The following is a 16,227-nucleotide window of genomic DNA, read 5'->3' on the forward strand; positions in this document are numbered from 1 at the left end:
GGGGGCCTTCTGTTAAATACAATAATTCATAAACACAAATCATATGGCTCTATTTAAAACATTACATACAAATACCAGCACACAGATCAGTGAGAGCGTATCAGAGTGTGGTTGCATGCTGTGCAGAGGGCAGCATGCAAGTAGAATCACAGCAGTGTGATTAATCACTGTGCTATTAGCCAGTCACATTGCTGGTGTCTTCGTTGTTAAACAGCTGTGCCAGTCACACAAGGGATGCAAGCGGCGCATCGTGAAAACGGAAATGATCTGCTGTATCATTTCAGACAGAGAGGTTTAGAAGGACATTATAAAAGCAGAAGTGCGTTATTTGCATTTTTAGTTTTTTTTGTGAATCATGCAATTAGGCTGCATCCACACCACTATGTTTTCGTTTAAAAACGCCTATCTTTTTCTTTTCTTTATTTTTTTTCGATTTTTTTGGGCATTGTAGGCCTTTATTTGACATGACAGGTGAAGACATGAAAGGGGCGGGGGGTTGGGGGATGACATGCAGCAAAGGGCCACTGGCCGGAACGATTGATGATGTAAATAGACTACAGGGTGCAGACTTTGCGTGAGCTTGGATTTATAGCATCAATGGGTATTTGAATGAGTGTTACCGTATTTCGCAGTCAGAGTTTAAAAATGATAACAGAAAGTTTCACTTTAGCTGCAACTATCTTGGTAGTTTTCAGAAATGCCTCAATGGCACTCTCCTCTTTACAAAACTAGGTCAATGCTCGCCATAGTGTCCCCGACGTGAGGGTGCACAGGTCAAAAATGACGTCATCACAAATTTTCCTCAGGTCATGAAGGCTCTGCAAGCCTCCCCCATATGAGATAAACGTTGTGTATTGGCCAACCAGGGCCTGGCTGGCTCAAAATCTGTCTGAACTTGAGGGGGACCAGACATATCTGCCAGAAAAAATAAAAAAAATAAAAATTGCAGATTTGTCTGGTTCCCTGGCTAGTGTCCACCTTCAATAGCACTCGCAAAATCAATATGCGCATTGATGATAAAGCAAAATTGCTACTTTATTTATTTATTATTAAACCTCTAATTAACCAGGTAAGGCCGATTGAGAACCAATTGTCATTTGCAACGATGACATCGCCAAGACAAAGCAAAGACGTACGAGAAAACATAAAGACACCATTAAATACGCAAAATACAGTAACGCAATAGAATAAAATAGGCCAAGTTAAAATACTGAGTGTAGTACAGAGCAAAAAACACCATATTTTGGTTGCTAGCAGCCAGGTGAGCATTATAACGTGTGTTACAAAGGGACGCACGTTCATTACAGAAGTAAAGGCTGGACTACAATAGAGCTGTTTGGAGCGGTTTGTGAACGGTGTTTTCTGTTGGAGATGGTAAGTCTCTGTGGGGGGGGCCTGGGCTTTTCCCTTTGTAAACCAATAACATGCACAAAAAAGAAAGGGAAAAGCCAAAACGCACAATATGAGCACTTTAAGCACTGCCTAAGGGGGTGGTTCCCGAACATGTGTTAGAGTGTGTAAAATCAGAAGTGTTATCTATTTATTTATGTTTGTTTACGGACTGATCAATTTACTAAATTGTCAGGTGCCCTTTCCTGCAAGCACTCGTTCTCAGCACTCTATCAAAGACCACATGTTCACGTCTACATGCATGCAACTCTGATCGTTCACTCACTCTCCTGTCATCCTTCTGTCATGCATGCGGTGCCCTGATTATACAAATTCCAAAGGGACAGGGAATCTGCATTTCAAGGTCAGGGAAATGTGAAAATGCCCCTTGTGCAAGTCTTTGCAGAAAAGGGGCACTCCACTGACTATACAGATAAGGATTAGTCTACTCGGTATTTTTGCAGTTTTTGGGGGCTAAAAGTCAGGATATTACAGTCTCTGCTTCTCTGATTTTGACTGTTCTTGTACACTTGTCTCTTGCAAATCCCCCGACTTTACAAAAGATGGCAATAAGGAATCACTGGAGTACCCTTTAAATCTCTAACTAACCCCCTACTTATGTAAAATACTGTTAACCTCACTTTGCATAAATGTCTAAAAGAGTCAAACTTGAACTGAGAAATATAGTGTACACACATCAACCAGTCCAAATATGAAGCCTTGTCCTTGGCAGAATAGCATTTATCACATATTTCGAAACAGTTGCCTCCCTCTCAGCAAAATGCAGTTCTCTCTGCGGGAACATCAACATAACAGGGAGGGAGGGTGAGCATTAGAACAGGCTCAGAACAGCCGAGCGGCTGGGGAGCAGCAGGACATTAGCATAATAACTAATTATAACGTTCAACGCACAGACCTTGGGACCATCTTGGCCAATCTCTCCGGGCAGTCCCCGGGGGCCCTGGGTTCCCTGGATGGAGAGAAATATTGGGGGAGAGAAGGGAAAGGAGAGGGAGGGCAGGAAAGGGACAAGGGAGGAAAGGAATGAGAGGGAGAGAGAATATGAGATGAAAGAGACAGGAACGATGCTTTGGGCTGAATGTGACGTGAGTGCGTGACGGCTTAGTCAGGAGGCACTGGGGGAGAAATGAGATGGCTCAGGCACACACGCTCACACACACACACACACACACACACACACACACACACAAATTCATGCACGCACACGTTTTGCGCACGCAAACACACACCAGTTTGCATATTCAACAGAGCATTCTGCTGTATCAAGAGCCCAGCTCTATCTTCCCACATGCCTTCCCCAGAGAAAAACACACACAAATAAATATACTTTCCAGGAATCTGTTTGACTATGAGAGCAAAAAAGGTAACATGACTTATTAATAAAAAAGCAAAATCATAAAAATCTGAGTATCATTATCAATGTATTAATGTTGCCCAAAATGTGTTGTTTCTTTTGTTGATTCAGCTCCTAGAATGCCCCTAATATGAATACCAATCAATCCCAATTCTAAATCACACATACAAATATGTGTTTCAGTAGTGTATGCACATCCCAATATTATATAAGGATCATCCTCAAAAACTCTATTACAGTAAGACAAAAGGCACCCACACACTAAATAGAGGTCTTCACCTAATTCAAACCAGGTGTGAATCCCAGCTGAAGGCCTTTCATCAACCTTCCGTTGAATAAACCTGCCAGGCTTTCCATTCCCACATGCCACACACCACATGACCACATTATAACGGTGGCAAATTTAACACTGCAAATTCTTTTAATTCTGCAAATTCTTTCTTTCTTTCCTGTTTATGCAGGTTTGCCTCATAAGGTCCTTTCTGGGAGGGGCTGGGTAATCCAAAAGTGTAGAACAATAGGTAAAACAGTTTTTGCAGCAATTTTTATATTATTTTGGTGCTTGAGGTTGTGTAAGCACATGTACGTACACATACATTTAATCATATATATATATATATATATATATATATATACTGTATATATATATATATATATATTTATATAAAAATATAACTAGGAATGTCAGCAATCCATACATGGTATGATATTTTCCACATTCAAGTGTTTTGTTTTTTCTTTAGTTTGGCTCACCCTCTACCCACCGGTACAGGTGGTATGTGCCAGTTTTTTGCCAAATTTATTGGTTTGTTTGAGAGTATTTTGCCTTAGTTTGAATTATTTTTTTGTATTTTGTTTGAGTATGTTTTTAGTGTTATTTTGTTAATAAATACTGTATTTTCCGGACTTTACGTCGTTCCGGAATGTAAGTCACATCCGTCAAAAAATGCGGCATGAAGAGGAAAAACACATATATAAGTTGCACTGGACTATAAGTCGCAAGACCAAGAACAGACATTTAGCACAAGGACCAACAGGCTGAATACGGTAGGTGTCCGGTATGCACACAGAACAACTACCAGGGCGTGAAGACGTAACTCATTCTTGTTCAAGCACCATCTGTGGACCCGTCTTCCAGCTCGGGCCATCTTGCTTTCAGCCCGCGATTAGTTTGGTTGTTTTCTTCATTGCAGTAAGAGTAACCTTTTCGCCAGTCCCTCACAAGTTTCTGACTCACTCCAAACTTTCTTTCTGCTGCTCGATTACCGTCTTCAGCCGCATATTTTTACTACCTGCAGTTTGTAATCTGCAAAATTTTTCTTTTTTCAGTTGTCTTTAGGAGCAGCATATACTTGTCACAAACCTAGAGCGCCCTCTCGTGGCTGTAATGTTTTCAGTATTAATTAACATTTAAAAACATGGTAAAATATATATATTTTCATACATAAGTCAATATATCTTCTGATATTTAAGTCAATTTACCTAACTGTAAATTGCAAGACCAGCCAAATTATGAAAAAAGTGTGACTTATAGTCCGGAAAATACGATATAATAAGTTTTGCTCTTTAAAAGCCTCCTCTCCAGTCTTTAATCGTGACACCACTGTTTGGGGGAGGAGTTTGGCGAAAGGTCAATTATGTTGGTATCATTTATTTTTTCAAAAATGTCTTAGTAAGATGTATTTAAAGATTAATTTTATTTATTGCATCAGTGTATTCAGAGGGTCTGGTTTCTTGAAGGTATTTGATTGCAATGTATTGATTTATATTTTACTGATATTGAATTGATATGAAGGTTTGTGTTGTCCATGTTGACGTAATTGATGGCTCAGCCTGGGGTTCACATTGGGTCGAACCAGGTCTATACAGACGTTATTGGTCACATGTAACATATATAATAATACACATGTAATTTAGAAACTTTGAAAGGTTTCAAAGATTAAGGGTTGAAATTTAAGCATGGAAATTTGCATCTGAATATTTTACGCCCTTTCAATTTGTAGGTTAACACAATTCCTTTTTAAACTTAATAGTTTGCTGTGGAAACACGTTGATTAAAACAATATAGGAGAATAAAATACATAAGTCAAAGCAAAAAGACACAATTTACAATACAATACAACGTCATGTCTGTTAACCATGAGTATGTACATATGAAAGGCCTAACTTGATTGGTGTTGGCTGGGTCAGCTAACAATTAGTTTTACATACTGTATATGTATGGTTATTAATTGTGGTTGCCTAGATACAAGGGGTAGCTCATCCTACTTCCTCCTCCTGACTCTATATGGCTGTGTCTTAATGGGTGTCAGATAAGTCAGAGACACTGCAGGCATAATGTTATAGCAGTGTTCTGTTCTACTGACAGGAATAGAAAGAGGGGGTTGAAGACAAATATATGAAGCTTGTGGTTGTGGAAAGGTAGTCTCACTTTGCCAGACCCTCCTCCAAGGCGCGCTGAAGGAGAGTCTGGCTGCTCCACATAGCTTTCGGGGATGGGAGGAAAACCTGCTGGTTTAATGGCATTTTTTTTTAAACCAATCAGGCCGAGGTAAAATTCACACAGAGCCGCTGCAAAAACTCAGATTGGACAGATAGTCTAGCTAGCTGTCTGGATTTACCCTGCAGAGATCTGAGGACCAGGTAACCACAGTCCTCAGAAATCCACCGGATTTAAAACACAAAGAAAGTGGAAAGAAATGGAAAATACATGGAGACGGCAGAATGTCCTTCAGTATCGGAGCAATCCTGGAAGTGGAACGTGAAGGGTAGACTAGTGAAAAGGTGACCTCTGTGCACTTAGATCTTCGCAGCAGGGTGTACCAGCTTTTAACTGTTGTTTTTATCAAGGCTTTATGTGCCAAAGAGAAAATTTGAGCCAAATGCACTCAAAAAAAAAAATCAAATTTAAATAAATTTTCAATCCAAATGAGTATCATATTCACGTTGGATCAATATAGAGAAAATATACAAATCAGGTTTTATATGTTAACCCATGGCCATCCAAATGTGTCCTTTAAACACAAACTGAATTGAAAAAATCAACGTTGATAACTTGTTGGTTATGATAATTTAAAATAAATTACACTAAAAATTTTATTTAACAAAACAATATAGTTTTTTTCTAGCAACACAAAAATTGTGTTTGTTACTATTAGAACGCTGACAATTTTGATGACATCACTGGCATGGTAGGACTTGCGAAGGTATACAGGCAACGGTACAGGTTACGCATTTGAGCCTATGAGGGACAGGCCTGTAGTGTCTGACTACCACCACATGGAGGACGATCAGTTTCAGGCTCCACTGAGATACAGGATCATTTGGGGGGGGAGTGACAGTGACCGGTGTGTGTGTGTGGGCGCAGCTTGCTGTCATGCACTCTCCTTTATTGTATTCAAGCACATTATACATTTTAGGAAATAGACTGCTTATATTGTGTGCATTTAGAGAAAATGGAAAAACGTGGTTGAGGTCATGTTTGTTTAAGAAAATAGCGACAGATAACTGGACAATGTAATTTGGCGAATTAATCCAATGGGATCGCTTATTAGCTGCATGTAGGAGAGTTGCCCCAGTCTGACTATAGGAGGATTCACGAGTTTTGCCGTTTACTTTACTTTAGGCTAGTGCAGAGTTGGCAGATTTTTTTTAATTAAGGAAATAGCAGCTGTTTCTGCATCAACAATCTGCCCTGAGAAGGTGAATATCAGCTCGCTTCAGGGTGAGTCGAGAGGGACGTTGGATTCTGTGGTTTAGTTAGCGGCTAGTAAACGCATTATTATCGATCTGTGATATCGTCAGAGTCTGGGTTTATTTCTACAGTCTATGGTCTGAGTGCTAGCTTGTGGAGTTTGTCATAAGAGTGCTGCCATCGTATTTAGCTGCTAGCCCTTTCCCTCGGTTGGATTGTTTGATATCTAGCTTGGTGTTGCGTGTGTCAGTCTCAGTTTGGTTGAACACTATAAAGCCTATATGTTGGGCTTTATTTTTGTAAGTGAATATGTTCGTGTTTTGTGTATGTGACAACAACTTTACATCCAGCCCTTTGCATAGTAGTCTTGATATTATTATATACAACAGGTTACCATAGCTCCCTCTCTGTCCTCTGCCTGCCGTGAGCGTTTCAGCGCCCTGTCTGGGGCAGGTAGCATCGGGGGGTTACTTGCCGGTGGTCTATCAGTCTGCCCTGTGCTGGAGCCTGCAGGCCTCTGCTTTCAGTCTGTTGGAACCCTCACCAGTGACCCTGTTGCATCAAAAGTACAACTCTCTAAATAGTCTGTCGCTAAAAAATGCTACAGACTCGAAATCCAGGGGCTGTCGGAGGGCTAGCCCGTTTTAAGTCAGCTAGCTGCTAGCCATGAGTTGAGGACTGGTTTCCTTGTCAAAGGTAGCCTGTGGAAATGTGTCATAACCCCAGCTGCCTTAGCCCTATAGAATTCATTACTGCAGCTAGGGGCAATACGGTATGACCCCCCCCCCCCAGACTTCTTGGTTTCCATTTTCTCAGCAAATGTCCGCTAGTCTCAGACTCTTTGTATGCTGTTGTTATGGCTGCGCTGCTAGTGCTAGTTAGCCACGGAGTAGCTTACCATGCCAGTGACATAGTGGCGTCACTGACATGGCGACGCAACAACAGCACTTACCATTTTATCCCTTTTAACAAATTCAACCATTTTAATAATTGTACCAATGAGAAGAAATAAAATACATCTGTTATATCACCATTACTCAAATTCCAGTTCAGTTCATCTTTAAATTTAGAGGTTATATCAGAATAGGTTTACTTGGTTTAATTTTCAACTGCACATTGCCACAGCTCCTCTTTTCACCCTGTGTGCTGAGCTTTCTGTTTTAGCTTCAGAGTGAGGCATCACACTTGCACATGCACTTGCACACAGTTGCACATGCCCAGTAGCTAGGAGAGCAAAAAGAAGGAGATTATGAGGGAGTGCAGCTAGGAAACATTATAGCATGTGTTACAAAGTGACACATGTTCGTCACGGAAGTAAAGGCCGGACTACAATAGAGCTGTTTGGAGCAGTGTGTGAACAGTGTTTTCTGTTAGAGATGGTAAGTGCCTTTGGGGGGGACTTTGGGCTTTTTCCTTTTGTAAACCTATTACATGCACAAAAAAGATATATGGCAGGAGAAAACCAAAAAGCATAATATGAGCACTGTAATGTATGTTAAAGTAAATGCCTTTCCATTCAATGTTCTCTCATCTATCTGCAATGTCACACTTTGACCACGAGAGGGCGGCAGAGATACAGACACATTGTCCAAGGATCACCATGGAGGTCTGTGTATTCACAGTGCTCTGCTGTAATTGCATCTGACCGTGTGTAATCTTGTTTACCAGAGGGGGGTGCCCTGACTGTGTGTACAGCCGCAAACCCACACAAACTCATCTGACTTCTAGTTCTAAATTAACAGCCACTCACCGCCTTAATGGCATTGCAAAGTAAATCGAATGGTCTCATATGGCGCCTGGGCTAAATTAATGATCTCATTATGAGCCCACTGCAGAGACAGTAATGTGAATCGTAGTCTAGGAGATCAGACTACGTTGCTCAAAGACAAATGTGAAAACAGGTGGACCCTGTTACTTACTTGAAGGTGACCATTTGGATATGTTTCGATCCCATAAGGATTAAAGGAGAATTCCAACACGTAGCTCTGTGTGTACAGTGCTGTCAGTAGAGAGAAAAACAAAACCAATCGGTGCTGCCTACACCGTGTTATCCTCCTGCTAGAGTTAGCACCCAACAGGCTTAAACAGGGCAAGTTTTAAACATGTTAACATTTTAGCCTCTAAAAATGTCATTTAAAGTGTCTACCCATGTGTAAACACTCTGAGTGAACACAGTGAATCTGACTGCAGTAGATGTGTCAGAAATGCATGAAAGTTGTGCTAATTCAGCTTTGTTTAGTTCCTGTGTTGGGACGGCAGTTAAAGCGCTTAAGGACCGTCTACAAGGCACAAGGCTCATCAGATAAACACTTACACACTATTTATACTCCGATACACAGCATCGGGGTTCAGTGTTGTGCCTAAGGACACTTCGGCATGGGACTGCAGGGCCAGGGATTGAACCACCAACCTTCCGACAGGCAACCACTCTACCACTGAGCCGAATTAATGATGATGTTAAGGTATTGTCTGCAAATGTACCTCAAATATAACGTATCTCCTGCTAGTTGTACTACAACACTTTTTCTTGGGGGGGGGTTTCCCCTTTATTAGATAGGCAGACAGAAGTGTATGAAAGGGGGAGAGAGGGGGGTTGACATGCAGCAAAGGGGCCACAGGCTGGATTCGAACCCGGGCCCGCTGCGTCGAGGAGCAAGCCTCTGTACATGGGCACCCGCTCAACCCACTGAGCTATCTGGGTGCCCATACAGCACTTACTTTTAAAAAATAAGCATATGCCAATTTTTGAAAACATATTTGTATCTCATTTCTGTGTTGGAGTTTGTAGACGGTCCTGAAGCACTCCTTGCAGTATCAACACAGGACCTAAACACAGCTGAATTAGCACAACTTTCATGCAGTTCTATCACATTTACAGCAGTCAGATTCACTGTGTTCACTCCGACGAAATCACTGCACATGGGTAGGCACTTGTAATTAAATTTTGAACATGTTAAGAGGCTAAAAACATGTTTAAAACTTGCCCTGTTTAAGCCTGTTGGGTACTAACTCTAGCAGGAGGATAACACGGTGTAGGCAGCACCGATTGGTTTCATTTGTCTCTCTACTGACAGCACTCCACATTTACAAACAACAGAGCTACGTGTTGAAATCAACTGGAACTGTCCTTTAAATGTGCGCCAAGTAGGAATGCAGGATCAGTCGTGGCAAGCCTTTGTGAGCTGACTGTATGGGCCCCTTCTAGGTTTCTTGGACAAGGTAAAAAATTTGACTTCCACTGCCAATTGGGACAATAATCAATAGCCTTTATTTACTGAATATTTGTTTTGGACAAGGGATTCTTTTACGGTTTTCTCCCAATTTGAAATACCAAATTCCCTATGTGCTGCACTACTGTGAGACATGTCCTACCTTCCTCCAAAGAGCTTCACTGTGCAGGAGTAAAGGCCTCAATATGCTTGAAACGAACTAGGTCGCAGAATGTCCTTAATAGACTTAATAGCCCGTGTCTAAGAGCCAAAGTGCTTATGGCTGTTTCAAATGGTCACACGCGAAGGTGAGGCAAAAAGCCTGCCATCATAGCCTTCTTCTCGCTGCATTCCACTGCCTCCCCAATCTCTCTTTTCAAGTGTTCTATCTTTTTAGGCCTTAACAAAGAATTGTGCAGATGCAAGTAATGGCAAAAACTTTCTGACAGCTTTTCCCTATGTCATGGTGTTCATTCGGTTGTATACACAAAATGTGACAGAAGTAATTGTATGATTTTTTTTTAACCCTTGTGTTGTCTTTGGGTCAAATTTGACCCCTTTAAAAAATGTCTATCAGAAATATGGCATCCTTTTTAACCAAATTACCACAAAAAAGGATGGATTCTATGCAACGCTCTTTGCAAATACGATGAATCACTTTCATTAAATTTCGGGTGTAAATTGAAATGGTTTAAAATCAGCATCCGGACCAAACTCATCCACTCAACACAACCACTATTAGTCAAAATAATTCCTAATTTCTACTTTTTTAAACTCAAATATTAGGTATAATTCTAAACAAATGAGGGTTATTGACCATGGATTCCAAAAAGTAGTGTAAAACTAGTGGTAGTAAAATCAAAAAAATAAACAATGCGTTGAAAATGTCAAATATTTTGGCCCAGGAGGACAACACAAGGGTTAAAGAGAGACATTGAAAGAAAAGTTCAAGCCTTGCTTCATTTTAACACCTTTGCACATATGGCCACTTGCTGCACTAAGTGGGCTTTCATAGAGTTATAAACACTAGGGGCGGAGTGGGGCACTAAAATCAACCAGGAACCACCACTGGCCCAACCCCCGATTTATTAATGACACAAACTAAATCTATTTTTTTTTACCCAAATGATGCTATGTTTCTTTGTGTGGAATTCCTCCATCTGTTCTAACGCCAGCCAAGTCTACGCATTTGGGAAGGAAACCTGACCACTAGATGGCACTAGACAAATGCACATTATTGACAATAAAGTGTAGGTTTAAAACTGTTATGGGTTTTCTATTTATAAACAGATGCTGCAATATAACATCATATACTTGTAGTCGTGACTTCTCCTCACTAGAGTAACAGGTGATGTGAACCCATGCAGCAGTTGTGTTGGCTGAAACAATTGAGAAACCAATACAGGGAATCATCCCTGAGTCATGTCAGCATGTTGAAGAAAACTTAAGAGTGATGATGTTGTACCAACCAGAGTTCCAGTTAGTCCAGGTGGTCCTTGTGGCCCTGGCAAGCCTCTCTCGCCCTAAAAATACATTCAAGAACAGAAAATAAACAACTAAAGGGAATGAATTTAATTCACCATTCAATCATTCTGACAAGTTCCTATCAGTCAGATCACATTTTACCTGATGTCCCTTTGGACTAGCTACGCCAGGAGGTTTGACAAAAATGATGTGATGTTGTGTCAAGTTTTCAGCCCAGTTACATGTACTTTATTCTGAATATTTAATTGCACTGTAAGATGCTGTAAAATGCTGTGGTATGCAACACTCCTCATTCGACAACAACATTGATAGACCATGAAACATTCAGTGGTCTCGGTGACCATGTGTGTTTACACCTAGGTCCAGTCATTGAACATCTGCTGGAGACACACTGTCTACACTGGAAGCATATAGCTATGATTGGCATCTTACCCAAGGTCCACCAACTCGCTTGTTCTGGAGCGTTTAACCATTTAACCCAGTCTTCCTAATTATGTTTGCTCAGTTGCCATGACACTTTACTGTAGATTTATTTTGGCGTAACACCGGAAAAGCCTGTGTTAGTGAGTATGCAGGTAAAAGGTAGCAGGAGATGTCTGAAACTGTACTGCAGATTTACAACCTTTTAGTTATTCTGAGCACTAGTATTTCATATATATTTACTATACAGGAAAGTTAGAAAAAGTAACATTTTATTACAATATAAAAACGGGCCTGACTCAGTTTAAAAACTGGTTTTCAGCAGGTTCCTGTTCTGCAGAAACATAAAACATGGGTACAGCACGTCAAGACAGACAATAATACAAGACATCGATATAGAAAAATAAATTTCGACAACTGAAAACAATACAGTTACATAAGGACAAAGACATTTATACAAGACATCAGCTGGGCTAGATAAATACGGACAGTGCAAACAAGGCTTGGATAATACATAAACGAATTGATTAATGCGTGCAAGTGTAACTGTTAAGAAGGAGCTGTTTGCATGCCTTTTTGAAATATGTGATGGAATCTTAGTATATGTATAAAAAAACATTTCTGACCAAAGTTGTTTTTGTCTGGGGGAACTGGGATAAGTGCCTGTGAGACCTGGTGAGGCGACCTTATCGTTATTATCCTATCTTAATCTTACACTGACTATATGTAACTTTTAAATGTTTCTAAAACTGTGTAATGTTGCATCCGATGATCATAAATTACCTGTAACAGAAAACGAAACAGTAAAAAAAAAGATATTTTTATTGTTTTTATTAATGCCTTTGCACTGGTCTGATTTTTCCTGCGAAGTCACAAAATATTTTACAGCAAGTAGACGGCGCTACAGAGCCCACATTCTGATGGGTCACAGATTTTGGCATAACACCGAAAAAGCCTGTGTTAGTGACTATGCAGGTAAAAGATAGCAGATGTCTTTATTTAGGCCAAATTGTATTTTAATTTAATTTCATAAGTTATCTGCTGTAGTTATGGCTGATACTGGGGCAGGGCTATCACAAAAAAAGGAAATAAAGGAAGAGCAACTAAAAGATAAAAAGGAAAGTTAAAGACAACTGGCTAAACCTGAGTCACACTCAAGTCACAGTCAGGCAAGCTTTCAACAAATGGAGACAGTTCCGGGATTGTAAACGATTAAACACCGACTCCCAATTGGTCCTTAGGTATGTAATGATTATTTCATTCATAAAATAACTTTGGATTGAGCGATGTGGTTGTCAAAAGGAGCCAGGGGAATCAACACAAATTGAAAGTTACAGCTACTTTCAACAAGTGTGTTTATTCATTTTAGAAGATAATCACACTTCAATAAATAATACAAGCTCATATCAGAACTGACACAGTAAGGCTCATCATCAATAAAATAAACATAAACATGACAGGGCTGTAACATGCAATGGTTGGCACAGTAGATTAACATAAATACCCTTAAGATTCACCTGTGGTCCAAAAGTTACCTATCCCGGATATGACCTGATGAGAAAAGCACTTCAAATACAACTTAGCAAAGACTAGCAGACATAAACTAAAAACATTGCAATACTCATTTGTTGATGATTGATATACACGGAGAACATGCCTCCAAAGCTCTCCTCCCCTCTAAGAACACCATAAAAGATCTCCACACATTGTCAAAGACGAGATATTTACCCTTTAACGTAAATGTGAGTTATTCTAGTGCAAAACAGTCTGACAGTCCTGTAAGCCAGACATTAACACTTGGTTTGTTTGTGGATTTCCAAGATTTAGCTATGGTATATTTAGCTTGTAAGATGCAGAAAGTAATCATAGATTTGTTTGCCTTACTGAGATTGTGATTCACAGGAAAAATGCCAAAGATGCACAGTTTGGCGTCTAATGATAGCATTATACCTGTGACATGTAAAATCATATCCATCACTTCACTCCAAAAAGCCGGGATTTGTGGGCAGTCCCATAGGCAGTGATAGAATGTGCCCTTTCTACCATATTTGTAGCTTGTATCAGGATTATTGGGGCTGAATTTATTTAACTGAGTTGGTGTTACATAACTTCTCATTATCCACTTATACTGAAGTAATTTAAAATGGGTATTTATTGTTTGTGTTTGAGATTTTTAGCAAATCTTCTGCCAGTTCTGAGTTGAGACTGCAGAGTTTAAATCCACACACCATGCCAATCTCTTACTCTCTGAGGAGACCGTTGAGCCCCCCCACGATTATTGCATAGAAACTACAAATAGCCACTTTAACCTCGGAAACAGCAGTTGACAAAACAATCTCACCTCATGATCGACCTACTAATGAAGACTCTACTGTTATCTATTCTCTCATTAAACTAATTTCCACCTGCAGCTGTTTTCAATTAAAATCACTAGATTAGCTGGTGAACATAGAGGAGCATTTAGCCGCTAAAGAGATTTCCCTCAGGAGTTGGTGGAACCCAAAACCGAGCAAAAAAGGAAGGTGGAAATTTTTGGCCGTTGTATTTGCCAGGTGGCCGGAAACACAACTCCAAATGAATACTAATGTAGCTCTGTGTCTCCTGTATGTGTAAATAAGCTGTTTGCTAACACGTTTGGCATATCAACTGTTGTTATGCTTCCCCCAAGTAGCCAAAGAACGAATTGTCTGTTTAAGGTCCATCATCCTACAGTTACCATTGTCTAGCCAACAGACAATTAATATGCACATGCACTATTTCAAGAACTAATATTAGATGTAAGATACTTCTGAAAACTGAGGCAACTGAGTGGGCTGTAAAACCAGGCTGATGGACAGACATGGAACCAAACAGTGTGGCATTGTTTCTGTCACTGTTTATAGCATGTTCTTTTAAATGATTTAAAAACAATTTTCGGCAATATCTAAATGTTTTTTTTTAAATGCTGGTGTTTCTTTTAATATCTTTCTTTTCAAATATGAAATCCTCCTCAAACTGATTGATGGGAATATCCACATAATGTGCACCAATGTAAGAAAAGTGTCTTTGCTATTTTTGTGTCTTGGCAAGTAGATTCCCATAATTTGGAAACTGTCTTTAAACACAGGAGATGGTACTGATATAAGTTCATTAAGTAAATATGAATAGGGGTTACATTATGCTGTGTCCTGTCATGTAATGCATCAGCTAATAGATGTGAGATTATGATCTAGGAACAGTTAAAGGCTTTGGAAAAGTGGCTTCCTCCCTGTCATACAAATCCAAATAGATCATACTGGAATAGATCAAAGGGCTTTGGATTCAGACTATGTGAACCGGCACTGATGATTCCACTACAGATAGGCTTGCGGTGTGTGTGTATGTGCGATAAAGTAAAATAAGTGATATGCTCTGGATTCAAAGTAGTCTGCTAGATCCGGATATCAGTGGGTGTCTGACACGGTGGCTTTACCTCAGTAACAACATCAGGGCTTTTTCTCACATCACAACAACTTCCTGTGCACTCTGTCTTCCTCTCTGAGTCTGTTTGTCAAAGATATCAGTCAGTGTCACATTTCAATCTCAGAAAAGCCTAACAGACAATTTTAATTAAATTCAATTGCCTTGTCAGATCATGGCGCAAGGTGATGTGGAGACTAGTAGTGTGACTTTAGACTTTAGTGTGGATTGACTGTGATTAAAACTAAACTATTAACACTGATTCAAGGTCTGTGGCTTTTTAGGTTCCAAAGAGAAGGTTTGATAGGTGGTGATAGTGATTTTTTTCCCTTTTTTGGAGATCAAATTTTTGTATTTGATGGTGATAGTGATTGAAGTATGAGATGCATCCATTTCTCTGGAGAAAACATGAGCACCGATCAGGGTGATAACAAATAATTCCCATTAGAGTGACGCGGGCCCTGCATCATAACATTCGTCTTAGTCATCCATCTCTCATCAGCATGGGGATATATGATCTGTCTTTATCGAGACAGTGTCATACCTTCACCCTGAGGTGAGCAGAGGGCAGAACAGGAGAGGGTAGGGCGACAGACAAACTGAGAGACCAGATCAATTCCAGCCCAATGTCATAGGAAAATACTGTACAGTGACAGTGACACCAAATGTCCTCAAGTCTAAAACAATTCAAACAACAGAACCCAACCAAGCCCAAAATATTGAGTCCTATATGTTGTAAAGTCCGTCTAACAAGCTTTAAAAGCGTAACATTTTTTGCTGCTTACAAGCTTTTCTGAATTCCAGTTTCCATTTGGCACACCATTTGATACACCATTTGGCACACCATTGTTAAATGTGGCTAAGATTGGTACCATGTTCCTGTGATCAGGCTTTTGTGGTTCCTGCCCCGAGACTCTGGAACAAGTAACCCCCTGATATTAGGACAGTTAAAGATGAAGCTCTTTTTTGGGTTGAAACCCAAAACCTCTCTGTTTAGAACAGCTTTGGGGCGGCTGTGGCTCAGTGGTAGAACGGTTGCCTGCCAGTTGGAAGGTTGGTGGTTCGATCCCCGCCCCTGCAGTCATTGTCGAAGTGTCCTTGGGCAAGACACTGAACCCCGAGTTGCCCCCGGTGCTGCGCATCGGAGTGTGAATGTGTGTGAATGTTTATCTGATGAGCAGGTGGCACCTTGTACGGCAGCCCCGGCCACAGTGTGT

The 16,227-nt window shown here is 40.3% G+C and overlaps 1 protein-coding gene across 1 annotated transcript in view; it reads right to left on the minus strand.

Moving 5' to 3' along the window:
- Nucleotides 1-16,227, minus strand: part of si:dkey-225n22.4 (collagen alpha-1(XXI) chain) — a 105,970-nt gene that overhangs the window by 22,311 nt on the left and 67,432 nt on the right. The window contains exons 20-21 of the mRNA XM_032504384.1: nt 11,137-11,190; nt 2,306-2,359 (exon numbers count right to left, since the gene is read on the minus strand). Coding sequence (XP_032360275.1) covers nt 2,306-2,359; nt 11,137-11,190 — 108 coding nt within the window. The remainder of the gene's footprint in view (nt 1-2,305; nt 2,360-11,136; nt 11,191-16,227) is intronic.

The sequence above is a fragment of the Etheostoma spectabile genome, chromosome 22 (genome assembly GCF_008692095.1).
Source record: "Etheostoma spectabile isolate EspeVRDwgs_2016 chromosome 22, UIUC_Espe_1.0, whole genome shotgun sequence".
Lineage (NCBI taxonomy): Eukaryota > Metazoa > Chordata > Actinopteri > Perciformes > Percidae > Etheostoma > Etheostoma spectabile.